This window comes from Talpa europaea, assembly GCF_964194135.1.
Source record: "Talpa europaea genome assembly, chromosome: 1".
NCBI lineage: Eukaryota > Metazoa > Chordata > Mammalia > Eulipotyphla > Talpidae > Talpa > Talpa europaea.
This window is the reverse complement of record NC_140073.1, coordinates 107,865,116-107,892,073: the sequence shown is the minus strand read 5'-3', so window position 1 is coordinate 107,892,073 and position 26,958 is coordinate 107,865,116. Positions and strand designations below refer to the sequence as shown.

The following is a 26,958-nucleotide window of genomic DNA, read 5'->3' as shown; positions in this document are numbered from 1 at the left end:
AGGTTATTTATTTATTTATTTATTTATTTTTTGTGGGACCCTCGCCAGCGGCCAGGGAATGAACTGGTGCTGCAGAGGCTGCCGGCAGCCTCGCAGCCCAGCACTCAACCACTGTGCCACCAGGGGAGGCCCTAGCTTGAGGTTATTTTTAGTTTTACCCATAGAAGTCTAAACCTAATTGTTATTAAGTTTCATCACTATACTCTATACATGCTTGTCTGAACCTGGACTCTGGTATCATTGGATGTAATGTAATCATAGAAAATGATTACAGAAACACATTGCAGATCTGTAGAAGAAAAGCTTCTCACATTTGCAAAAAGCCTCGCAGGTCTATTGCATTTTTCCAAGTGATTTGTAAGTGAGGTGTGACCAAAAATACTCATCTTCTGTGTTCCTTCTTAGACTTTGTATTTTTTACTGACTGGAGACTGGGTGCTATTGTTCGAGTCAGGAAAATGAATGGTGGAGATATGACAGTTATCCGAAGTGGCATCAGACGTATAATGCATGTGAAATCATATGATGCCAACACTCAGACTGGTGAGTGAGATGGCCATGCTCTTTTATATTGATGCATTTATTTAACATGGTGGCTCCTTTTTCCTTCGAGTACCTATTATTTAATGTAACCCCTGATAGTTTTATATTCCTGTAACACAAATCACTTAACAATGTGACTTAAAATCTCTGTTTAACTCTGCAAATCCTAAAATTGTCGGGAAAAACACCTTTGTTTAACTGAATGTTGCATTTTGCATGCTAGTTTCTAAGAGTATGCTACTTTTTAGTATTGAGTCTGAAAAATGTTTGTTCCCATTTGTTTTTCATGACAAACCAAACCTAATGGAGATGTGCATCACTTATTATCTAAGGACATTGCTTTTTCAGGTTCTAACTACTGTAATCGGCCCACCCACCCAAATGGCGACTGCAGCCACTTCTGCTTCCCAGTGCCAAATTTCCAGCGGGTTTGTGGTTGCCCTTATGGAATGAGGCTGACTTCCAATCACTTGACATGTGTGGAAGACCAGACCCATGAACCACCCGTTGAGCTGTGTGGCTCCTCATCCTTCCTCTGTGACAATGGCAAATGTGTGCCCAATCATTTCCGCTGTGATGGAGTCAATGACTGTCACGATAATAGTGACGAACATCTGTGTGGCACATTTAGTAAGTGATTTATACACTGGACAAACTTTCTGGAATTAGTAGAATAGAAAGAGATGCATTTAAAAAAGAGTTCGGGGCTACCTCTCTGGGAAAAATCTTTTACAATAGATTTCCTACTTGTTCCTGTACTCCAAAGCTTTTAGGAAGAAGGCAATAAATATTATTCACAGACAATGTTACAAATGATTTCTAGCATTGATTTGGATTATCTTTAATAAAATTTCTCTCTGACCTTGGGTGTTGAGTCTAAGAAACAGTTATCACATCTTGGCAACTCAAAATCAAAATAAATTGGATATAATCTTTATTATCTGAGAGAATAGTTTAACAGAATAGATACTAGCAATAATAGCTTTTGAAAAATCTCATGTGCTATGTTTTCCCCCTATTTGGTGTAAATTAGGAGTGAAATAGAGGCTTTAACCTTTACATTGTACTTTTGATATGAATTCAATCTAGAAAATTTGTAGACTAGTGAATATTATTGTAGAAGACAAAAGTATTCCATTAGAATAAGATTTAGAAAAGAGGACAGTTGGTATTTCAGAGATCTCTATCAAGGTGAGGTTAAAGTAATAATAACCTGTGTTTTGAAGAGACAAATGATAGATTTGAAAATAAAACTACCCATTTGTACTTTTTCCTAAAATTTCTAAAATTTCCTTCCTTTATTGTATTATCTTTCTGTTTCTAAAAGGGCTAATTTTTACCTGAATAGTGTATCAACTTGCATTTTTTCAGTTCACCCATTTTCAATATTACTATAGATTGTTTGTGGTGATGATTGGAGAAAGTAGAGCTTAGAAACCAAGAATGGGCCTTCGAGGCACACCAACTACAACATGGATCTTGAGGAGTTTCCCAAATCCCTCAGTCTCAGTTTCCTCATCTGTAAAATTCAGATAATTATATGTACCTTACAGTATTACAACCATTAAGAGAGAAAATTAAGAGAGAAAAATATATTGAAGGCATTTATAAAAGTACCTTGTTTATGATTAAGTGCTAAATAAATATCAGCCAATGATGATGATGGTGATATTGATGATAACTTTTACAATTCTTAGTTTGTCTAATGCTCCTATTAAAAAGGATTGGGCCTTTACATGGTAATAACTCATTGAAAAGATTGCAGAAACAAATGTCATCACGACCAGTTTGTTTCTGTTGTAGATAATACCTGTGCATCGTCAGCATTCACCTGTGGCCATGGAGGAGAGTGCATCCCTGCACATTGGCGCTGTGATGAGCACAATGACTGTGCAGATGGCAGTGATGAGCAGAACTGCCCCACCCACGCCCCCACTTCTTGCCATGAGTCCCTCTTCACCTGTAATAATAGCCGGTGTATCCCAAGGAACTGGCTGTGTGACACAGATAACGATTGTGGGGATGGATCTGATGAAACTAATTGCGGTCAGTTTTAAACTAGTTTCTCTTGGTGTTATCAGTGTAGGAAATAGCTTTGACCCATCAGTAAGCCTGGCACACTTTCCTTTAAGGCTCACACTATTTTCATTGTATCTTAGCCACCTCTGTTCCACTTGCCAGTAGACTAGGAGCGCAAAGACACAGGATGTTTAGGGTCTTAAATATTGAATTCTATGGAAACAAATCAGAGACTGTGTCTGAAGTTTAAAGATTTATTTATTTATACATACAAGTACTGGGGTACAGGCCAGAGGTGTGGGGGGTGAGAGGATTCACCAGAGACAGAGAGGGAAACAGAACAGGCAGATTGACTGAATTACACTGCTGAGGGGAGCAGCGGGCGAGTCAGGAAAGATCTGCTGTACCATGTGGGTCTCCTCCCTGGCTGGGGATTGAACTTGTGCTGCAGTGGCTGTGGGTAGCTTCATAGTGCTCTGCCTTAACCCCTTGCCCCACCAGGGAGGCCCCTGTGTCAGAAGTTTAATATACAGATAGAAGCTGAGAAAAACCCCTCACCCAACCAGTTATATATTTAGAACAATTTTTCCCCTAAATCATGCAAGTATACTAAATATTTGGCTATTGTTTTTTCTTTTTATTTGATACAAGTGAAAGGAAATATCCTAAAGAGGCTAGAACAACATCCTAGTAACCTTACATACCTGTTTTTCATCTTGCCAGTTCTGATTTCCTCTACGTTTTTTATTTTCATGGATCACATTTCCCTGGACTAAGTTCTAGTGTTGGTCACATGACTAAGCAAGTCACTTTTCACAAGTCATAAGTCATTTATGTTTCATATGGCTTGATTTTGCATTTAGGGCAGCCAGCACAATTGACTCTAAGGCTGTGTCTCTTTAGTAAAGTAGGACTGTGAGTTTTAGGATTGTTCTGCTTAGACTTTGGATTAAATCTACTTATCATGATCTACGGACTGTTGCTTCGAGACATATGTTCATGCTTACCATGCAGCTCATTGGACTCCATAGCTTGGCTATAGTGGAGAGTCATGAGCTTAATAGTATTGATGAAGTATAGTCTAGTCCAAGCCCGTGATATTTATTTTCTAAGAATGGCCTTTTAAGGCCTAATCCCAGTTTTGACTGTGCCCTATAACCTTTTTTTTTCCTGTTTCCAAAATGGTTCTAGCTTTGAGTGCTCTTTGGCAATGTGGCAGACTTAATGAATTTTGAACATGCATACAACTGAGATAACATCTATTTCTTTAGCATTTTTCAGTTTGGCTCTGGTACACATTGAACAAGAAATAAACTGTCCCTTGGTTTTGTCTTCGAATGACACTAGGATCAACAGAGATGTGCCTATCTAGTCAGTTTCAGTGCCCTGACCATCGATGTATTGACTTATCTTTTGTCTGTGATGGATCCAAGGACTGTGTTGATGGATCTGATGAGAAAGACTGTGGTAAGTGGATTGCTTTATTTTTATTGATGGTGTTTAGTAAAGTCTCAATGTTTATTCATTTTTCTCCTGGAGAAAATTTCTAATTCTTTTCTTTTTCATTCTTAGTTGTTAATTGCACTACTTTACAATTCAAATGTGCCTCTGAGAATCGGTGTATTAGCAACATATATCGCTGTGATGGTGTTTTTGACTGTACTGACAACTCTGATGAGATGAGCTGTCGTAAGTACCATCAAGTGTGTTTCAGATGAAGAGATTATTTCATTTTTACTAGAATTCGTGTTACCACAGATTTTCTCTCAAATTGGAGGGAGGGCGGCCTAAATTACAAAGTATTATCAAAGAATGAATGCAGTGTTAAACATATAATAAAGTTGACTAGGCATTATCAAGTAATGATTTATAATAGTAAATCAAGTGGTTGTATAAATGAGCATTTTCATATAGTCCTATAGGTAGGTTAAATATTTCTCAGATTTTTTTTCAAACTATATTTTTCTTACAACTTCCCCAATTAGTGGGTTTCACATTTTTGAGACTTAATATATCTAGAAAGATATTTTAATAGTTTCTTTTAAACCTCAGAAAGAAGATCAAATCATGGTACAGATAAGGTGCTTGATATGACTCTAGTGGACTTGTTCTTTCAACTATTATTTGTTGGGTAGATAGTAAGATGTTATAAGTGGTTGTTGTCTTTGTTCTAGTAAGAGAATCATTAGAACAATGAGAATAATTAAAGCAAGTAGACAGTTACTAGGAACTTAGAAATGATATAGATAAAATTAGTTGGAACTTCTAAGAAAAGAAATCCCTTCTAGTCATGTGATTCAGGGAGGGCTTCATGGAAAATAAGTCTGATGGATTTGTAATCTCTACAGGCTCTCACTTTTTGTGTGTTAACTAGATTTCAGATTTGTGAGAATGTTCAGTGAGATGGGTCATTTGTGAATAATGGTATTTTGGATCATAAATACAGCTTTCTATCAATTCTCCTTCCCAATCAGAAAATAAGTGTTTAAATATAAGGATAAAAAGAGGAGTGAAATAAAATGCTTACATACTTCGTAGGTATGTGCCATATCCCAGAAATTGTTAATCAGTGATTTCCCCGTTTCACATTGAAAACATGGAATTTTTCTGTGAACTGAGGTTAAACTACTAATTGCCACTGACTTAACTTATGAGGTCTCTGAGAGGGAGTTTGGTTTTACCCCTGTGAAATTGTCAAGCAATCTTATCTGTCTTTTGAGGATTGTTTGATGAGTAGTGTGTGAAGAGTTTCCAAGAAATTAAAGATTTACTGTCATCCTTTGTTTATTTAATGTGTGTTGGTTTCATTGGATATAGCTCATTTGAAGGGAAATTATAACATCCAAATATCTGATATTAAACATGTGACTTCAAAGTAATAATGGCTATTTAGGCTCTATAGTAATGCTCTCTGATTCTTTAGGAAAGAGAGATATCTCTTATTATTTAATCTGTAATTGAATGAACATTCAAACTGCAGGACAGTTTGTTTTCAGATCTACTAATTAAATATGTAAAGATTTTTTTGTCTGAGAGTACCCTATATCATATTGGATTTTAATATTAGGTTTCTCATAGCTGTCACTATCAACCTATTATTAACCTCGCATAATTTTTTGTGAGTCTAGGAGTTATATAGTAGGCACTATTGTATTCACAAACCCATTTTCCCTATTCTTTTCTCTTAGCATCCAGACCTCCTGGCATGTGCCACCCAGATGAATTTCAGTGCCAAGCAGATGGTATCTGCATCCCGGGGGGTTGGGAGTGTGATGGGCACGTAGACTGCATCTCTGGATCCGATGAGCACCATGGCTGTGTCCCCAGAACGTGCCCTCCATCTCATTTTTTATGCGACAATGGACTCTGCGTCAACAAAATGTGGCTCTGTGATGGGGACAATGACTGCAGAGATATGAGTGATGAGAAGGACTGCCCTACTCAGGCCTTTCACTGTCCCAGTTGGCAATGGCACTGCGTTGGCTCTAACATCTGTTTGAATCTGACTGCAGTGTGTGATGGCATCTCTGACTGCCCCAATGGGACTGATGAGTCCCCACTTTGCAGTAAGTTTCCTGACCACAGTTTACTAGCCATGAATTCTGAGCGTGGCCTGCTATGCATCACCATTGTCATAGTCACAATGTAGCTTTTGAGAAAGGGATCTCAGTTCTTTTATGAGTTCAAATCTGTGTAGGGATAATCATTATGGAATTCAAATAAATCACTGGATCATATTTCTCATTAAATTCTTTGCACTTGGTTCTGTGTTTTTACTTCTTGTTGTATCATTGATTAATTAGAAAATGAGATGAAATAAGGCAATTAGATTTTCAATTAAATTTGGTTCTGTTTGTAATATGATCGCAAATTTTTCTAACTTTAATATTTTCTAATTTCAATCAGAACTTGCCACAAAACAAATGAAGTCTGGGGATTTGTGTATACTGTGATTAAAATCCTATGATTGGCATGTAATCCTAATTACTGTCCTTTCTTTCTTTCCTCTTTAATCAATGCTCACTCTCAGATGAACCTCCACCAGGTATGACTGTGAAATATTTACATGTGTTGTGCTTGTGCTGAAAATGTCCTAATCATTTTGACTTGCTTCCCTTTCTAGTGCATGTTCTGTATTGACACTTATGAATAAGTCAGAGTACACATGGAAATAAAGGGCATTTGTATCCACAGGCATTTCAGTTATCTTTGGGTGATTTCAGTCATTGCTGTTCTCACCCTGAGAGTAAGAATGATGGCATGTTAGTGGACCTGTGTCTTCTGTTCTTTCGTTTTCCATTTATTCACTTTTTATATCTTACTCTTAAATGTCAAAGTCTTATCATTCATTTCTGTATGGGTGGAGAATGACAGGACGCAAGAGGGTAATAATTTAAGTCTCTTTGCATCTTTATCAATGACATGTGTTTTGGGATGTAAGTGGTATTTCCCCAAGTCTCTTTCATTGCACTAAATGGAGTTAACTAGAGAGCCGTAGTGCACAGAGGGGTCCAACTCCAGTGGATGTGAAGGATAGTAAATCCTCAGCAAACTAAAGCAGACACTGAATAGACTTTAGAGCTCATCTAGGTGAATGCTGCTCTTACATCTTACCTGGGTATTACCTTGAAGGTGGTCTAAGACTTCATGACAAATATTACAATGGGGTGAACCAGAGGAGCAGATTGCTGACATTCTGCCTTTGTGATTTTCTTTCTTTACTCTAGATCAACACAGTTGCTTAAATTCTAATGCTGGCTGTACCCACACATGTATTCAAGGGCCCTTTGGGGCTTACTGCCTGTGTCCATCAGGATACCTACTTGCCAATGATTCTAAGACCTGTGAAGACATAGATGAATGTGATATTCCAGGCTTTTGTAGTCAGCACTGCCACAATTTGAGAGGTTCATTTCGGTGTTGGTGTGATCAAGAATACATGTTAGACTCTGATGAGAGGACTTGTAAAGTTACAGGTAATGACTGAACTTGAAAGTTAACTGACTCCAGCCAATGTAAATAGCACACTCCAGAACTTAAGATTAAAATGCCATATTGTATGCATTGACAATGTTGATTAGGAATCAAATGGACTCAAATATGGATAGGTTACAGAGCCTCTTTAAAACCTCAATTTCTGAGGATTAAATGAGTGAATACACATAAAGATTTTGGTGTATTTTTGGAAACAGAGGTTAAAACACATATGGGCAAGAGATGATTTCTAAAAATATTGTTTTAAATAATATCCAAGTGTTTTTTATATTATTTAAAAATGACTTCTATATCATATTATTTAAAATGTCTTTATATCATGCTTAGTGAAATCAATTCAGTCATATTAATTCAAACTCAATAGCTGATTTCAACTTAATTAAAAGCAACCATATATTTAAAAGTGACCCATTATGGTGATCATGATGAAATATATACAGATGTCAAATTATAAATTATATAATGTGATAAACCAGTGTTACTTCAATAAAAATTTAAGAAAACAGGATAAATCAACAGTAAAATATGTGACCAAGGGAAGGTGTTTATACAAAATAGACAGTTTCATTTTTTTCTCAAGTAGAAGCCTAAATGGCTCAGGTGCTAAATTTGGTCTTTATCCTCATTGCTTGTTTTCCATTATGGATCCAGTGGTATTGCTCTAGTCTTTGTCTTCTTTCAGAAAGTAGGAAAGGAAAAGAGAGAGTGGAGGACAAGTAACTTCCTTTTAAGGATGTGACCTGAAATTTGATACATCCTTTGTGCTCATATCCTATTGGTCAGAACTTCATCATATAGTCTCTCCAAGCTGAAATGGGTGCAGAGAAATGTCTTTAGCTGGGTGGTGATGTGTCACACCAAAACTTGGCATGAATTATTACTAAAAAGGATGAAAAGTAGATTTTGGGAGACAATTAGAAGTCTCTGCCACAGCTGAATACCTTGAGGTACACAAAATTTTTAAGACACTACTCTTATTATCAAGAAGCCTACAGTCTAAGAAGGATGACAAGGAAAGTACAAAAGTAACTACTGTAACACGAAGAATGCAAGTGTAGCTCATTCCATGTTGACATTTTAGACAAAGAAAATATAGAAAGATATTTATGTAAAAGCACTTTTAAATATGAAAATCAGCTATTAAAATAAGGAATGAAGTGATTAAAATCATTTTTATGGGGACTTCCCCCCATTACTATAGTTTGGAATTTCATCTTTTTTGTTACCAAAAGTGTTGCGTCAAATTTAAGAGATACTTTGTGTTTTCTCTCAGAATCACTGACATTTTTGCATTTTCCTCTTGGACAGCATCTGAAAATCTACTCTTACTTGTGGCAAGTCAGAACCAAATTGTTGCTGACAGTATCACTCCCCAGCTCCAACATATCTATTCACTTATTCAAGAAGATTCTCGTATTGTTGCTATTGATTTTGATTCAGTCAATGATCGGGTGTTTTGGTCTGATGGAACTCAGGGGAAAATCTGGAGTGCATTTCAAAATGGAACAGACAGAAAAGCAGTAAGTTCATTTCTACTAACTTAGGCCTGACTAATTCCTCTGTCTTTGTCTATTTACTATAACCTGTGAGAGAAGGCCCTACCTTATCCTGGGTGTCTCTTATATTGCCCCTTGGACATACATAACACACCTAAGGGGACTGATGTTCATAACTCCTAATCTATGGATGGCCATACCTTCAGAGTATGGCCCCCTGAATCTGTTATTCTAAGTTTCAGGCTACATTATATAAAGACTTCACAAAATCTCTCAGGTCCCTTTTGCAATATTTCCCAGTGGATAAAAGCAGGGAAGTTTATGGGGCTCCTTTCTTAGTTTTAATTTAGTTATGCTTTTCAGCTTATCTCTCAGAGTTTCAGTTTCTTGACTAATGGTTATGCTTCCTCTGCCCCTTAGATATTTATTGCTGGCATTTAATAAAGATAACATTTTTGGTATGCAGACGTTATAAAATTTCATAGGGATGCCAACTTATGAATGGATAAAGCTGAATCACAAAATTTAGTTGCACAAAACTGAGCCTGAAAGAAATGATATGCTAATCCAATGTGTTATCTTACAGTTTTCAATCTGTGAAATCCTGTATATTTTTCTTAGAGAAATCTACTATTGATTTGGTGGTTAACTATGTGGGAAGGCATAATTTTCTGATTCTCACAAACTATCAAAAACCCAGTTAGATGCTTTATTCTAGATTTTCATGGAATTCCCTGAATTTCATCGCTTTAGAATTCACTCTTGATTTACTTTTGTCTTTAGATACTTGAGAGCAGTACCACCCTGACAGAAAGTATTGCTGTGGATTGGATAGGCCGCAATCTCTACTGGACTGACTACGCTCTGGAAACGATTGAAGTCTCTAAACTGGATGGGAGTCACAGGACTGTGCTAATTAGTAACAACGTCACAAATCCCAGGGGACTAGCATTAGACCCCAGAATTAAGTAAGCCCTTTTGAAAAAAAAAATTATGTTACCTTGATAAAGTTGTATAATGAGGGAAAAATAACAGTAACATGATTTGACTGGTATGCATGACACAAAATTTTAAATGATCCCTTGTTTAAACATCTCTGTAGACATGGTAAGCATCCAATTGGCTGTTTCTAGCCTTCCTTTGCCTAAATAATCTTCTTCATAAAGTACACAAAAGCAATTGAGTGTTCACTTAATTTTTAGATCATGTTGATTTGTTAACTTGCAATATAAATGATTGTTGTAGAGTAATATGATTAAGTTTGAGTGAATGCATACAGTAATATTCCATAGATGGACCAGTTTGCTGTAGCTTTTATACTTTGTGGTAATCTAACAAAAAGCCTGATTTTTCCTGTTTCAGTTTCATGTTGTGTATTCGAGCGCCCTTTTATATCATACAGGGATGAAAACTTTTGCCTATTACCCTAAATGGAAGAAGTAGAAATTCTCCCATGTGCGTGGGAATATTTGAGGCCTTCTTTTTTTTACTTAGTTCTTTAATTGAGATTTTTTTTCTGCAGGATGGTAACAGGCAAATTCTGTTCAGTGCAATGCAGATTTCTTAGGTATTATACAGTATTACATACCAGTATAACTTATGATGAATAAGTTGACTCTGTTATCTTAAACATGACAGGATAGACAAATAAGGATAAATAGATTTTTCTAGATAAACCAGTTGTGGATTGAACAGAAATATGAATTTGGCATTGAGACATTTCAGAATGTACTGCATATTTTAGTACATTATAGGACACTAATGACTTGTGATTGCCTGATGATTACAGTTTTATTTTGGAACACTCAGGAAATAATACGTTCTGTACCTATATCCTGAAGTGGAGATGATTTGTTTTAAGCAGAGCTTAAACATGATGTTCTCTTATTTCAGGTGACAGTTATTTTCCATATCGACACATATCCCTTCCAACTGGTAACTAGTTTCTTTTCACAGTGACCACGTGATGTTCTGGTCTGACTGGGGCCATCACCCTCGTATTGAGCGAGCCAGTATGGATGGCACTTTGCGCACTGTCATTGTCCAGGACAAGATTTTCTGGCCCAATGGCATAACTATTGACTACCCCAACAGACTGCTCTACTTCATGGATGGCTATCTTGATTATATTGACTTCTGTGATTATAATGGAAACCATCGGAAACAGGTGGTAGCCAGTGATTTGGTAAGTTGGTAGTGAGGACAACTAAACTAAAATCACAAACATTACTTAATAGAAAGATGATAGAGTAACAAGAAAACTAATAAATTAATTTTTGTGTCATAGACATTACAAGGTCATCCAGGAAATATCAAGTGTGAGGGCCAATGTGTCTTTTGTTACTGATAGAAAATAAATATTTTTATTTCCATTCAAGTTCAGATTGTGGTAGGTTCATAGTTCATGTGATTTAGCTGCTCTATAAATGCTAATTTGTTGCTTGTATACCTTTAAGTGTGTTATGCAATGAATCATAGCCTGTTATATTTTTATTCAAGAAATTCCAAAATTTCAGGAAATTTTCATAAGTCAAATGAGAAAATACAGAAACTATGTATTTTACCAAAGAGCTATTATTGACTTCCATTTAAGATTGTCATTATTTATAGTTCTGAAGAGACCCTGGGAGGGCCTCCATACCTTCAGGAAATATGCATCTCAGCTATATTAGATTTATGTGAACCAGTTTGCTGTAGAACAAGATAGCAGAATAGCATGAGACACAGAGTGGTGATATTGGGTTGGGGGCTAGGATTTGGGAGCAGGGATGAGAAACATAACCAGATAGATAATCCAGAGAAGTTACCTTACTTTCTGCACTTTGGTTTTCTTTCATTTGTAAAATGGATGCCAAATGTAATTACCAGAGTGAAAATGAAGATTAAATGATACAAGTACTGTGAATAGTATAGTGGGAAAGGAGTCAAACAGTATATATTTTTGTCTGTTTCTTGAACAATGGCTCCCTGTGTCTTTATTGAAATGCTAAAAAACAAACAAAAACCCATCTTCTTGGCCAGATGGGTTGTTCACCTTGACTTTTATTTCCGAAGAAGCTCTCACTGTTCTCTTCTGCTTCACAGATTCTGCGGCATCCTTATGCCCTAACTCTCTTTGAAGATTCTGTGTACTGGACTGACCGCAGTACTCAAAAGGTTATGCAGGCCAACAAGTGGCACGGAGGAAACCAGTCAGTCATAATGAATAATGTCGCCCATCCCCTTGGGATTGTTGCGGTTCATTCTTCAAAACAACCGATTTGTAAGTGACACACTCAGCCATCCTATTTGGGAATAGTTTAAAAAAAGTTACTGTGGAAATGCTGAATGCACACTGTTTCAGATCTATTTGTTTGGGCAATACATTTTCCTTCCCTCTTACTAACCACCCCAGTACCACCATTTCCATTCATTTTATTTACCAGGGAAAACTCAAACCTTATATGTAACAACAGCACATCTAAATTTTATTCAGCAATTGACTAGTGGCTTTGTGACCTTTCTTTGAGTCTCAGTTTCCTCAGAGACAAATACAGTATAGACTAGACAGTACCTTAGATCCTTTTATTGCTACCATTCTCCAGTTTAAAGCAGTTTATTTTAAGGATCCCCTTATTACAACATTGATGTCTTGTCAGTCCTCTGCTGTGTCACACTACAGCGTATCCTGTGGATAGTCTAGGTGATTTAAAAATATGGCTTTGGTAGGGAAATAAATCAGTTGATCTTCACTTAATCTTTTCTCACCAAACTCTGCAGTGGTATCTCATCAGACATCAGATTTGGGTAGTTGAAATCTCCCTGAGCTCTTCTCCCACTTAGTCTTGCTAGATCTGGCTTCATTATTGTGTGGAAGCACACCATCCTACTTCCTGCCTCAGAACTTTTGCATTAATTCTTCCCTCTGCCTGGAATATCCTTCCTCTAGATCTAGTTTTTCCTTCATGTCGTTTAGGATTCTACTCAAAGCCCCTTGGTGGACTTTGACTACGCTATCAAAAATATCCTCCTCTTCTCATTTCTTTTGCTCTTTACCCTCATATTTTAAAATCATACAATTTATGAATTTAGTTTTGTCTCCTTTGGTTAGAATATATGTTCCATGTTTACAGTATTCCTCTTACTTAGAATGGTGTTTGATTAAATGAGAATATCCTGTGAGTTTGGGAAGCACACAGGATCCATTTCCCCCCTAAATCAGAGACCCACAAAAGTGTCATCAATAGAAAAATTAAAGATTATTATGGCCCCCAAACTTGGACTGTGGGTGAATGTCAAGGTCACATAGCAAACATATACCTTTGTTTCATTTAATGTAAAAAGATCCCTTTAATGTCAGGCAAGGAGTCACATATTATTTAGTATTGTATTTCTGTTACTAAGCTCCAAATTATCCAGCCATTGTTGATAAGCAGGTTTAGACTGGATTGATCATTGGGTAAATCCTTCCCTCTTGTATGTATCTTACAAATTTTATTTTGGAGCATGATGCCAGGGAGAGGTAAAGGACTTTAGAAAAAACAAACAAACAAACAACAAACAAACAACAGTTGTAACACAAAGTACTGTTATCTGCAAACTTTGGGGGGCTTTCGGGGAAGACAATTACAGCATGGCCTGTGAAGATTAATGAGGAAGATTTTCCATCCACTAAAGCTTTCTTCTCTTTCTATTACAGCTATAAATTTGTGTGCCTCTGCCTCCTGTAGCCATCTATGTCTGCTTTCCTCACAGAGGCCACAGCTTTACTCTTGTGCTTGTCCTTCAGGATGGAGTCTCTCTCATGATTCTGTGACTTGCTTAAGAGGTACAGTATACCCTTTAAGTATGCCCTGAAGTTAGAGCTTGCCAAAGTTTGTGCAAGGCAGGGTAAGCCCTTAACCACTCGCAGCCTGAGTTCTTGCTGTGTTCCCCTCGATTTAGGTGTATTTGGAGTATGTGCTATCTGATGGTTTAATTTGGTACTTCAGTTGTAATAGGGTTTTTGTATGGGGGCTATATTTTGATCTCACAATTTTTCTTTCTTAGTTACAGTTATATTAGCTATGATAATGGGAGGTTCTAAATTCTGCACTGCAGAAGTGAAAAATTCTTGACATTAATATATGGTTTCATTTTTCAGCTTCATTATCTTATTTTTAATTCTCAGTGATTGAGTGTTCTAGGTTAATCTTATGACTCCAATTTCAGAATATTTACTGTTACTATCTGATAGTAAAAAAAATGAAAGTTCTCTGTGTGAAATATCTTAAGTGATTATTTGTACAATTTAGTCTTTATCTCTCAGAGATTCTTTACTGGGTTGATTAAAGAGTATGTGGATTGTTATACTAAGTACTTTGGAAAATAAGAAAGGGAGGAGAAGATACAGTCAACCCACAAAAGAGGTTTTTTTCTAGAGTATGTACTTTTAGTGTATATACTTGAAGTATAATAAACTTTCAAAAACTCATTAAACTATAAATATTCACTTTTGCTTAAAAATCTAAAAAAAGCATTCTAGACTCTTTCATTTTCAGTGAAGAGAATTTGGTGTGTTTCATACTGATAAAAATGGCCATGATAAGCTAAAATAAAATGTTTAATGATTAAAAATTGTTTCTAAATTAAGAATAAAGTCCTAATATAGAGGGAAATTTAATTTTCAAATGGAAAATATGTATAGAATGCAGGCATTTATAGATTATGCAGATGTAGGCTTACTGAAATTCTAACTCCATCAGCATGTAATATTTTGCAATGATACTTTCATGTTGAAAGATTTTAATTATTGGTAATGCTTACAAAGGGATTAGCATTTGTCATTTTCTTCAGTGACTTGTTATGGATCTAATCCTTGATGACATTGTTTAATTTAGTGTGTCCTCATAGTCTTTCAGCAAAAGATTAAAAAGAGCTATAGACATTTTGGATACAAAGCTTTCTTTTATCACACACAGATGGTTGAACTGTGCATTAGTGTAATCAATATTACTGACAGTGATGGATAAGTGTTAATTCTAAATAGTACCTTTTGTTAGTTCACAAATAATTCCACTAGTTAGTCTTTTCATGGGATGACTTCACTGAGGTAGAACATTTTCAATATTTCCCACTGCTTTTTCATTACCAGTTGGGTAAATAAGTGATGATATATGTTAAATGAAAACAGTTGCACTTTTTTTTTAACAAGAAGCTTAGAAGACTTGTTAGCATTATTGATAAAATTATTTTACATGATTTAAATGTTCAACAGTCTTTAAAATGGTGTTTACTAAGTATCTAGAGTATCTTTGGAAGTGCATATGTGATAAGGTTAAGAAAAAAAAACATAATGTCTAATATTGTTCATATAAAAGTGTGCACTAGGAGAATTTGGAAGGCAATACACCAGTGTCAGTAGTGGTTACAATTGGGTAGGAGAATTGCAGGATATTACTACTTTTTTTTCTAATTTTGTGTTACAAAATTTAAAAATGAGAACTTTCTTTGTATGAATACTTTTTATTCTATAGATGTTTCTCACAATGACAAAAACAAATACAAACAAACAAAACTCAAATATCTTCCCAGTAACTTCTAAAATAAAAACTTCAAATGCAAATTATACATCTAACTCAGTTTGAGGGACACAGGCAATTGCTTCAGTGATTATGTGCACAACAGGAGGGAAGCATTCCATGCCCACACTCTTGGAAAGGTTGTGGTGCCGATCAGTTTGGTCAAGGTCTGAGCAGAGGAGGACCAAGGTTTGGGAGTTGTAAATGTCACCATATACTTATGGTTCATGTTTCATTTCTCACGGTACATCTCTTCTCTGTTCCAATACTGACCTTAAAGGGAACTTGACATAAAACATAAAAATCAAAAAATTTTTAAGATGATCTTCCATTTCAAAACTGAGACACAACATAAGGCAACTCAAATAGCACCTCCTTCTTAACCTCTTTCCACCCAAGCATGGCGCTTCTGTGCCTTACTCCTTCATGACCAGAACTTTGTGAGTCATAAGGGCCCATATACTTTGCCACACACTCTAGACTCTAAATTCCCTGAGGGTAAAGCCTTTACAACATGCTTTTTTGCCTTGGCACATAGTAAATGTTAAGTGAATAACAAGTTCTCCAGCGTTTCTTTGCTCCTTCTTCTGTGTTTTTCACCTAATTGCTCCTTTACAGGCACACAGTGTCATAAAATCACTTCTTTCTTTCCACAGAGCACTTTTTTACATCCTTCCATGCCACTATTGTTTCAGTGGTCACTTCCTTTCTGGTGTTTCTCTGGCATCACTTTCACTTTGGCTCTTACATTTAACAGCATAGATGTAGGATATTAAATGATATCCCACCATTGTCCACAATTGGTTGCAAGCCCTCTCAAATGTACTAACAATGATCAGATGATCAGATAAAGGGCCTGAGATTCATCCTCAAGGATCAATGGTCCAGAAAGGAGGAGTAGAGCTGAGTAGTGCTTAAGGGAAAAAGTTCCTTGAGGAATCAGGTAGGCCTGTGTTTGATGGGTGAGAAATGTGAAATATTTAAGCTCCTAATGGTGCTTTGGCTGAGAATTACTCTAAGTATTTGGGACATAAAAGAATCCTCCAGTATTTCTTGAGTTCTTCTAGGCTGTTAAATAAACAAACAGACATCAAATAGATTGATAAGAGAAAATCCATATAGAAGTTTAATAATAATCCTATATAATTTTAAAGTACATTTGAATCTCATAATATTACTTTCATTTTTATTACTGCAGATAAGTGAATTAGTAGTGATTTGATATTCAGTAAGTGTTACCTAGCTTGCACTTTTTGCAGAATAGTGATTAAGAACATAGCTTTTGCTATCACCAGCCACTGCGGCCTGAGTTCAATCTCCCGCCAGGGAGCTGCAGAGACATGGTGCAGCAGACCTCTCCTGTCTTGGCTGCTGCTTTCCTCAGTCAATCCTCTATTTCAGTCGATCCACCTGTTCTGTTCCCCACTCTGTCTCTGGTGAATCCTATCACACCCTCCACCTCTGGCCTGGACCTCAGTTGTTGTATGCACAAATAAATAAAATAAATGTTTTTTAAACAAAAAGAAATACAAATCAAAACCATAATGAGGGCCTCCCCGGTGGTGCAGCGGTTGAGTGCTGGGTTGCGAAGCTGCCCGCAGCCTCTGCAGCGCCGGTTGGATCCCCGGCTTCTCCCCGGCCACCAGAGGAGGGTCCCACATGGCACGCAGACCTCTCCTGCCACCCGCTGCTCCCCTCAAAAAAAAAAAAAAAAAAAAAAAGAACATAGCTTTTGGAGTCTAAGAGACCTGGCTGTATGACTTTGGTTATATTGCTTAATTTCTTGGTACTTAATTTGAAAGTTTGGCAGAGAGGATACTTATCCAATAAACAAGGTGATGAAACTTTTGGGAGAAAAGTTAAGTGAAAGAATATTTGATTGGTGCATACTGTGTGGCACATAATCATGAGGGTGACTGTTGTGGCTATTGCAGTTGTTGAATGTGGAATGTGGAGCAATTAACAGAGGAATGACTTAAGAGTCTCTTTCTGAGCTTTTTCTTGCAGAAATCATGTAGCTCTTGTAAGGTCCATTTGCCTCATTTGAAAACAACTTCACAGTCTTGTAAAAGACTAAATCCTTATCATAATACTTTGTAAAATATCAGGCATTGGTAGTTGCAAACTTTAAGTTTTAAGTTTATAAATGCTGAGTTGTTACTTCAATATAAGAAAGGTCAGGAATAAGGAAAGCTAATGAAACTGATAATATGTAGAGAAAAATGTCTCAAAATAACCTCACTGGAGATGTAAAACTTCCCTGATTACTAAACTAATGATAACATTATTTATAGTTCATGAAAATTATACATGGATTATTTTATATTTTGTCTTACTATATAATATATCTTATATGTGTCTCAATAACACAAAACTCACATTCTAAAGTTCTCCTTCCTCAGAGGAATTATAAAATAAAACCCCACTCTTGATTTCATTAATTTGGATTTTTTTTTGGATAATGGTACTACAGCTAGGATAAAGATTATCTTTGAAAAAGGACTTTTTATTATCTATTAAGAAAGCTGAATTAACAGTGCAGATACTTTTGAGAACTTTAAAAGATTCTATTTACATATTCACTTACATGTCCATCCATGTCTTCAGTTATTCATTTAGTTAGCAAATATTTATTAGGCAATGATTGTATCTAAGATTTGGGAACATAATGATCAATGAGCTGAGGCATGAAAACTTGCTAGGAGCCCAAGCTCCTTATGGAAGCTTAAGGAGGGGGATGGAAGATGTTAGGCAGGTCCCTAAGAACTGAGACAGAAGGAGAAACCTGAAACTCACAGTGTACCTTATATCTACCATGAGGTCAAGATGGTGACTGCCATCATCTTGTCTACCTGCTAAAGTGCTAGAGTGTCAGGAGTAGCCTCCATATCAGATATAGATATAGATATAGATATAGATATAGATATAGATATAGATATAGATATAGATATAGATATAGATATAGATATAGATCCTCCTTGCTTCTCCTTCTTCCCAAATGCCCTCCCATTCAGGAAGTCCAGAAATGCCAGAAATTGTAATCCAAGGTTTTGGCAGCATGGAAGTGGGGGGTTGGGAAAATGGTACAATTCTCCTCCCCCCTTTTGTGGTGACACATCCTGTAACAGTTTTATTTTGTGAACATAAAGCTAGTAAACTGCTGTTGACCAAACATTAATCTTTTCCCTGAGTTATTCAGTATTACTTAAGTTTACTGCATGCAGAAATGAAATAATTTCTTAACAATGAAGCTTACTAAACTTCATAGTCAAGTTTGGTTGACTTATGGGTTATCAGCATAAATAAGGGATTAATAGAAGAGAGGTAAATAATGATCAGCCTTGGGAAAATCCAGAAGCACTATTGTGGAGTTGGAAAACTGTTGTCCCAAAAATCCACTAAATTCAATAGAAGGTTCCAGATTGTTTGATGAAGTACCTACCATGTATAATGTTTATTGCTGCAATCTGTAATCACATTTTATCCCATAAGATGATAATCCATTTCCTTCTATTTCTCTAAATGTCTTGGAATAGTGGGATGTAATTTTGACTGATATTCTGCTATTTTCACAGATGATCAACCTTTCTTAATAACTGTAAGATACAGTATAATTTTTGGAATTTCTCTTAATCCTGAGGTGAAGAGCAATGATGGCATGGTTCCCATATCAGGGATAAGGAATGGTTATGATGTTGAATTTGATGACTCAGAGCAATTCATCTATTGGGTTGAGAATCCAGTAAGTTTTGAATAACAATTATGGAACGTGTTCTTGAAAAGCCTATACACTAATGCCTTCTTACAGAAAAAACTTTTGCTGGGTGAATAGAAAGAAAATGGTATAGAAATAGGTTAATTTACCTCTACGCTTGCAGAGATCAGCTAATAAGCACATTTAAGCTAATGTGTATTATTTATTCAGCAAAGATTTATTAAATATGCCTTGCACTAAACTACTTGCGTCCAACTACAGATATATCAGAGACAGTAGTCACGAAGTTTGTTCTTACTTTGCTTTAAGCACTAGAAGAATTTTAACTAACATAAAAATAACTCAAGAAAAAGGCAGAAGTTCCCTGAGGGAATTCCACAAAGCCATTTGATAAGGCTGCTGGTGCCTTCATTCAGAATCTTTGCTTCCAGGATAAGAACATTCCTCCAGTTCCCTTCCTGTCGGATCCCCTTTCCTCACCCTTTAGAGAAGAAACCTGTAAGGATGTAGAAAGGGCAAAGAGAATACAAATGAGGCAGAGGAAAGATCTTGGTGTTTGATGCTTGTCACCTCTGTGTGAAATGTACTCCTGGCCCCTTGATTCACACCTGTGACTGAGTTATTTTTTATGACTTGCCTGTGGTTGTCAGAAGTTAAATATTTGTAGTCAAGATAAAAAGACACCTCATGTATTTCTGTGGCACACTTAAAACTCTGTGTATTTCAAAATGGTGCAGTGTTAACCCACCCAGGGCTGAGCTTTCAACTTTTCTCCAAGTATGAGGAGTGTTGAAGAAACACAGCAGCTGTCGGCAGTCACTGTGAAGAAAGAGCTTTTGTGTAGAAATTGTGGCCTTGAAACAGCTCACCTGTCCTTGTCTTTCTTTCCAGGGGGAAATTCACAGAGTGAAGACAGATGGCACCCAAAGGACAGTGGTTGTTCCTCTCTCTAGTTTGGGGTCTTCTACGAGCCTGGCCTTAGACTGGATATCAAGAAACTTTTATTACACCAGTCCTGGAACTCAGTCTATTAAGGTAAGAGTTCCTTAAAACTATTTACACAAACACTGGTTTTTGATTTATGTGAGAGCTATTCTCAGGAAATGCTCTCATGGATTTTGAAATTATTTTAAAGCAAAAAGGAAGAGAGATTAGTATTGACTAGCAAAGTCTCTGAAACTGAGGAGAGAAACTAAGTTAAAAATAAATTGTTGGAACTTTCTACTGGCCTGCTATGCTTCCGTCTAAGTATTAATATTAAAGAGTTGAGGTAATTTATAAAAACATAAAAAGATAAATAAAAGATTATGTAAGGGATTCAGCATAAAGGGAAGATTAGAGTAGGCAGGGAATTTTCATTATCTTTCCTCATCAAATTTTCAGTTCTGTTTCAGTTCTAAACCAAATTTATAGGTTATCTCTGTTTTTAGATGAAAATCTTTCAGTGGCTCTAATACAGTTTTTATAACAGTGAAACAGAAAGTAGAAATTTGATTATAATTCCTTTGATGCTCTCCTTTTCATGATAAGTGTTCTTTCTACTCTAGTTCCCAGGAGAAATTCTAGATGGGGTATAGGTATGAAATCACATGAATAAATCAGAGGTAACTTGATAGTACTGGTTTGCTCCATTTTGAGACAATGTTAAAACATGTAAGGGATTATTAATTCATAATAATTTTGAAGATAAAAATTCCAAAAGCACCAGGAGTATCTTGTGAGAGGGATGGTTAGCAGGGCTGTGTAGAGTGACTATCCACTGCCTAGAGGAGGTACGAGCTGTCTTTTGGGGGCATTCAGAAAGACAAGTGCTGAAGATGAGGAAGGCACACAGCAGCCAAGAGTTTATTTTCTAGCCTATTCAATAGACTTCATCAAAATAGTGCCTTACAGTTTACAAAGGCCTTCCACAAACACTGTCTTACTTAATCCTCACAGTCATCAGATTTTAACATAAGGGGAACCTGGGAGGTTCATCTGGTTCCTGTCCTTTGTTTTAAAATTTATTTTTATTTTTATTAAAGTACCAATAGTTTACATCCTTGTTAGTGTTTTGGATGTATAGGATTTCCTCTCTCAGGTATAGTTACCACAGAGCACCCACTACTGACAAACCTATAGTCCTCCACCATAGTCCATTGTGTTCTCTCTCCTCCCATTTCTTACCTCTTCTCCTCAACTCCCTCCCCCTCTGGATGCCTCAGTTCTATGATCAGCTTTCAAGGGTTGGTTTTAAAATTTATCTTTTTCTGACTCTTGGTTTGGTGTCTCTATATTCCACATGCAAGTGATACTGTTTGGCATTTACCTTTCTTACATTTTCCTTTCAAGCTTCTGTTCATATTGCTGTAAATGGCATGAGTTTATCTTTTTTGATAGTTGAGTAATATTCCATTGTATATATATATATACCACACATTCTTGTTCCACTCATCTGTTTTTTGACACTTAGGTTTTCATAGTCTTTAAGATAAGTACCTGAAGCCCCCAGAAGTTAAGAAAATTGGTTTAAACCATCACTGCCCTTGTTCCCAGATGGTATTCTATCATTGCCTTTTTACAAAGCACAACTCTAGAAACCCAGCCTGTATTAACTCCCTTTGACAGAGATATTTTTCATTAATGCCCTTTCACAGAGATAGCAACAAAAAATATCACCTTATATCAAAACATAGGGAAAAAATGCTTTTACACCCTTAATACTAAACTCACATGTCTCTGGAGTCCACCCAGAATTAAGGCTGTCTTAATTCTGAAAGATAGTTAATATGTTTCTACTCTGTCTTTTGGTCTCTTGCTTTGCAAATAGATGTCTTCCCTTTTTTCAAAAGCAGGAATATGTCTCCTCCATCAGTGTTAGTTACAATGAAAAAGGACCATTTAAAGAGCAAGTGAGTTTATATATATGCATGTGTAAGTATGTTAAGTCCACTGTAGCCATATAGACCTAAAGCTTGTAGTTCTGCCCACAATGCAGTGCAGATACAGAGGAAAGATAATTTGCACTGGAGTATGAAGACCTTGCTTTGAGTCTCATTTATCATTCAGTTAACAAACATTACTAACTGCTTTCTATGGCTCACACCTATAGGTTAGTCCTGATATTCAAAGATCCATAAAACGCTTTTTTTAATGCTTATAAGAAGCTCATGTATCTGAGAAGTAGGCACATGAAAAAAAAAATTGCTCCAGTATGATAAGTGTGATACAAGCAGTGAATATAAAGTATTGTGTGACTGGGGCCAGAGGTAAAACTGAAGGGAGAGAGAATGGCAGGCTTTCCATAAGTTGTTACTCATGAACTGAGTCTTGAAGGATGACCAGTATTTATTTTTGACAAATGAAACAGGGAAAAGGCATCTCAGGCAGAGCAAAACACTTGAGTAAAGACCTTGAGATTAAAAAAAAAAAAGCATTTTGTGACCGGGAGCAACACTCTTTTCCCTCTACTCACAGACTCTTTGAACTAGGAGCCTCTGTTTTCTTATCTGTAAAATGGGGTTAATAACTAGGTAAGTGAAAGTACTTTTATGACAGTAAGGTACCCTTTGCATACAGAGCCCTGATTCTATTACAAAGTCAATATTTTTAGAATGCCTAAAAGGGGCTAACTCTTATTTAAGAATAATGATGCAGAGACAAATTGCCCTTTTAGTGTTTTTATTGGTTTTCTCCTTTGGTGATATCAATTAATGTTGAATGTTAAATTACTTGAGAAAGCAGGTATAGTGCTCACTTACTGTTTACCTGTATAATGTCCCTTTCCGCATACTAGTAATTCACGTTCAATTCCAACTTGAAAATTAAAGAGAACATTGAAGAAGTTATTTTCCACTAGGGGTAGCTGTGTGCCCATTCACTAAAGGCAATTTTGTAGCTGAAAAATAAAACCTACAGAATGCGTGTGAGAGAGTTTAATTTATTCCCCCATCAAGGGAGGGAACTTGCTTTTAAACCAAAGAGATCCTTAGGTCTTGGAAAGGAGACAAATTTTAACAGGAAGAGGAAAATTGAAAAGAGAAAAATTAGCTTTGTCTAATTATGACAGAAAGATACCACTAGGAGAGAGGAATTTAGAAGTGAGAGGAAAACAAGGGAATAAAGTATGTGTGTATGTACATGTAGAGGCAGAAATAAAAGCATAAACATAGATACAAATCAGTACAAATCACCTATTTGTAATGAAAAACAACTTTATGGAAAAACTGCAAATCAGTAAGTATTTTCTAATCATTTACTAGTTGTTTTTGCTTATAGAATGTCTCAGATGCATGTGAAAATAGGATTGTTCCTGTAAGAAACTGCTTTTCATCTAGTAATCCATATTTCTCTGGATGTTTCAGGATTCTGATTGTGATTGTGGTTATAAAAATTATAACAAAAATAATTAAAAATAGACAATATTGGGAAAGCCACTAAACTTCGAAGGGCCTTCTTTTCATCATCTGAAATATGGGCATAATGATGGTATCCATCTCACAGAATTATTGAGAGGATCAAATCTGATAATGCTTAGTATTTTGCCTGCCACATAGTAAGTGCCCCATAAATCAATAAAAAATAGGAAACATTTATTGAACACACTTAAGTGATTCACATGACAATCTCATAGTCCTGTGAGCTCTAAATAGAAAATTCATCATCATCATTTTTCACACCAAGAAGTGAATTTACTTACCTCAGGTCATACAGTCAGACATAGCAGGGCAGGAATTAGGACTCAAGTGTTTTAACTAAGGCTATTAATTTGGAATAGAATTCACATGACCCTTGAATGCTTTTAGCTCTCTTTGCAATAAAGGACCACTGGGTGCTAGCTGGGGTGTGACGTTCCCATTTGTCTTCCAGATTTTTGGAAGGCCTTTGTATAGTTTCTCTCAGACAGTGATTCTCATGCTCTATAACATTGACCCATTTTTACCTTTCTTTTATTCATGAAAGTTTCCTTTCCTGAAATTTAGGTGAATTGAAAATAGGAATTTGAGAAGTGATTTTTGCTTTTCTTACTTATTTTCCATTGAGCTGATTTCTTCATAGGCCTGAAATACAACTGGGGATTATGTGAATCTCATGCAAACCCTCCATTCATCCCTAATTATGCTTTAGAATTTGTTGTATACATTCTCCTCCATTTCAGCTTTCTTTGGTTTCTCCTTGTGAAACTCAGTTCTAACAATTGATTTTTATGCTGTAGGTTTTCACCCTGCGGGGAGATGTCAGGTACAGAAAAACACTGCTTACCAATGATGGGACGGCTCTTGGCGTTGGTTTTCCAGTTGGCATAACTGTTGATCCTGCTAGAGGGTGAGTGTTTATAAATGGCGCCATTCTTGTTAATGTTGTGGTCTGATAGAAGCGGAAGATTTCAAACTTAGGGTATTTTCTGACTTCATATGCCAACATTTCAAAAACAGAAATCTCAGTGAGAAAAGGAAATGACTGAGTTATATTTAATATGAAGGATATGATTTGTGTTTTGTTCTATTTTCCTCAAATTAATAACACTGGAATTGAAATTAATTCTAAACAAGCAAGAATTTCAAGACTTTGAATGAATTTTGACTTTGATTTGAATGAATGTGGAAAATTTTAAGGAGGTAGGTAGGTAAAATTTAAAAGAGGTCTTAAGGAAACAGAAGATTTCCAATGGGTAGAGAATGGGTTGCAACTGCGAGAGCAGTGAAGGTCCAGAAACGTGGTGGTATGTAGAGTGGTTGTAAATAGAGAGGACTGGAACCGGAGATTTAGCAGAAGGAGCAGCTGACCATATGGGAGACAAAGCAGCTAATTTTTCCTTCATCAAATATTTTATTTTATTTTTATTTATTTTTCTTTAGGTGGTGTGAACTATTGAAAGAATAAATATCAAAATGTAATATGACAAAAATATATACAAGTTTGGGCAAAGGATAGGGGAAGCTCTACTCAGTTATTCAGGGAACCATGATTATAGGATCTTCAGGAAATTACAGGAATAAACTAATTACAGGAATACACTAGATGGTTTTTATGAGCGAGGCCTCCAAGTAGTGCATCCACTTTTGCTCATATGCCTTCATCTAGAATTCAGTCACATGGCCAGAGCTAACTGCAAGAAGGCAGGGAATGTAATTGAGCTTTTTACTCAGAAAGAAGAGGAAAACATTGAATGTGATAAGTGAAATCAGACTCTTACATGGCACCAAGGTGGGGGTATTTGGGCTACATACAAAGATGATTAAAAATCTATAACCTCGAGAATTCATAGCTCAGTAAGGAGAAGGTCTTTCAATAAATGCCAGTAACCCATAGGTGTATATTATTGAGCTGTAAGAGAGACTAAATGATGAGAGTTCTGCACAAAGATGAATTTTCAGCTTGAGGAATGTGATGCCATTTGCAATGGATCTTAAAAGATGCATAGTATTTCACTAAGCAGTGTGGACTTTGAGGATATCTCCAGTTTCGTGAAAGAAGTCAAGAGCAAAGGAGCAGACAAGAGAGGGTACATTTAAGATTATGTTGGTTTATGATTATGATTATTAAGATTATGTTAAGATATTTAGACTAGTTGCATTGGAGATCAATGGGAACAGTTTAAAATTTTGCCAGAGAGAAACAGGACAGAGACTCATGGATATAATGTTTTATACTTTTAGTAAAGAGTAAGTCTTGACAAAGTTATGGTCAATGTTATTAAATCAGTTGCTGCTGAAAAATATCACTGTGGATGATTGCTAATAAAGGATGGAGGCAATTATGATTTTTTTAGTTATTATAAAATTTGAGGCAGGATGTTTACTAGAAATATAATGGGGTTAAGAATAAAAGGAAGGTAAGAAACTATGACTATTCTCTTCAGGATATTCTAAAGAGAAGAAAGGTAAGATGAAACTATGACTATTATCTTTTGGTATTGAAAAAGAAAAACTAGGAAAAGATAAAAGTGTAGGTCAAAAATGTGACAGGGAAATTTTTTAAATAAGGAAATTAGAACATATTTTTAGGGGCAGATTAAAGATAAATGATGGAGAAATCATTGATTGAGAGCAAAAATAACAGGGCGGGAATTAGAAATTGATGAAGCATAGGAATGAAAAAGCCAATATGGAGAGCAAGACAAAAAAATCAGCTAAGGATAAGAGTTCTCAGTGAAGGTTTGGTAACAAATTTCTAATGAATTCAGAATTTATAAGAGCTTTGTGACTTTGCCCATCTGTCTTTTGGAGAGGAAAAAGAAAATAGCAGGAAACTAGCATTAGGTAAGCACAAGAGAATATGTAAAAATATTCTTAAAATAGTCTAAGCATAGAGGGCCTGAAGGCCTGGGAGGTCAGGCAAGGTTTAAGGGCAAAGAACATGTTCAACAAGAGAAATAAAATAGGAGGCAGGCAGAGATGGGAGAGTTTGGTCAAAGCAGAGTTTTTTTAAGAGTTTGAGAACTGAGAGTCAGAAAAGTTGAAAGTTGGAGAGTAAGGTTATGGGATGGATTTACTGAATTGATGGTACAAAAAACATGCAGATAAAGATAATTGGAATTAAGGGGTCTGAGGACTTGAGAAAAAAGGAGTACAAGAGCCTGTGAATTAATATATTGAAACTATAACAGGAGGTGACATATAAAGGAATTAATACTTCAATTTAAGTCTAGAAGTTATGTCCTCAATGGAAA

The 26,958-nt window shown here is 36.1% G+C and overlaps 1 protein-coding gene across 1 annotated transcript in view; it reads left to right on the top strand.

Annotated features, from left to right (window-relative positions):
- LRP2 (LDL receptor related protein 2) overlaps nucleotides 1–26,958 on the top strand; it is a gene marked incomplete at both ends in the record, with an annotated part of 187,744 nt that overhangs the window by 90,153 nt on the left and 70,633 nt on the right. The window contains 15 exons of the mRNA XM_084230097.1: nucleotides 406–543; nucleotides 892–1,173; nucleotides 2,347–2,589; nucleotides 3,910–4,029; nucleotides 4,135–4,251; nucleotides 5,751–6,128; nucleotides 7,290–7,538; nucleotides 8,866–9,077; nucleotides 9,837–10,021; nucleotides 11,010–11,238; nucleotides 12,138–12,315; nucleotides 13,732–13,860; nucleotides 19,168–19,334; nucleotides 20,199–20,342; nucleotides 24,502–24,611. Of these exons, the coding sequence (XP_084086223.1) occupies nucleotides 406–543; nucleotides 892–1,173; nucleotides 2,347–2,589; nucleotides 3,910–4,029; nucleotides 4,135–4,251; nucleotides 5,751–6,128; nucleotides 7,290–7,538; nucleotides 8,866–9,077; nucleotides 9,837–10,021; nucleotides 11,010–11,238; nucleotides 12,138–12,315; nucleotides 13,732–13,860; nucleotides 19,168–19,334; nucleotides 20,199–20,342; nucleotides 24,502–24,611 (2,881 nt within the window). The remainder of the gene's footprint in view (nucleotides 1–405; nucleotides 544–891; nucleotides 1,174–2,346; nucleotides 2,590–3,909; nucleotides 4,030–4,134; nucleotides 4,252–5,750; nucleotides 6,129–7,289; nucleotides 7,539–8,865; nucleotides 9,078–9,836; nucleotides 10,022–11,009; nucleotides 11,239–12,137; nucleotides 12,316–13,731; nucleotides 13,861–19,167; nucleotides 19,335–20,198; nucleotides 20,343–24,501; nucleotides 24,612–26,958) is intronic.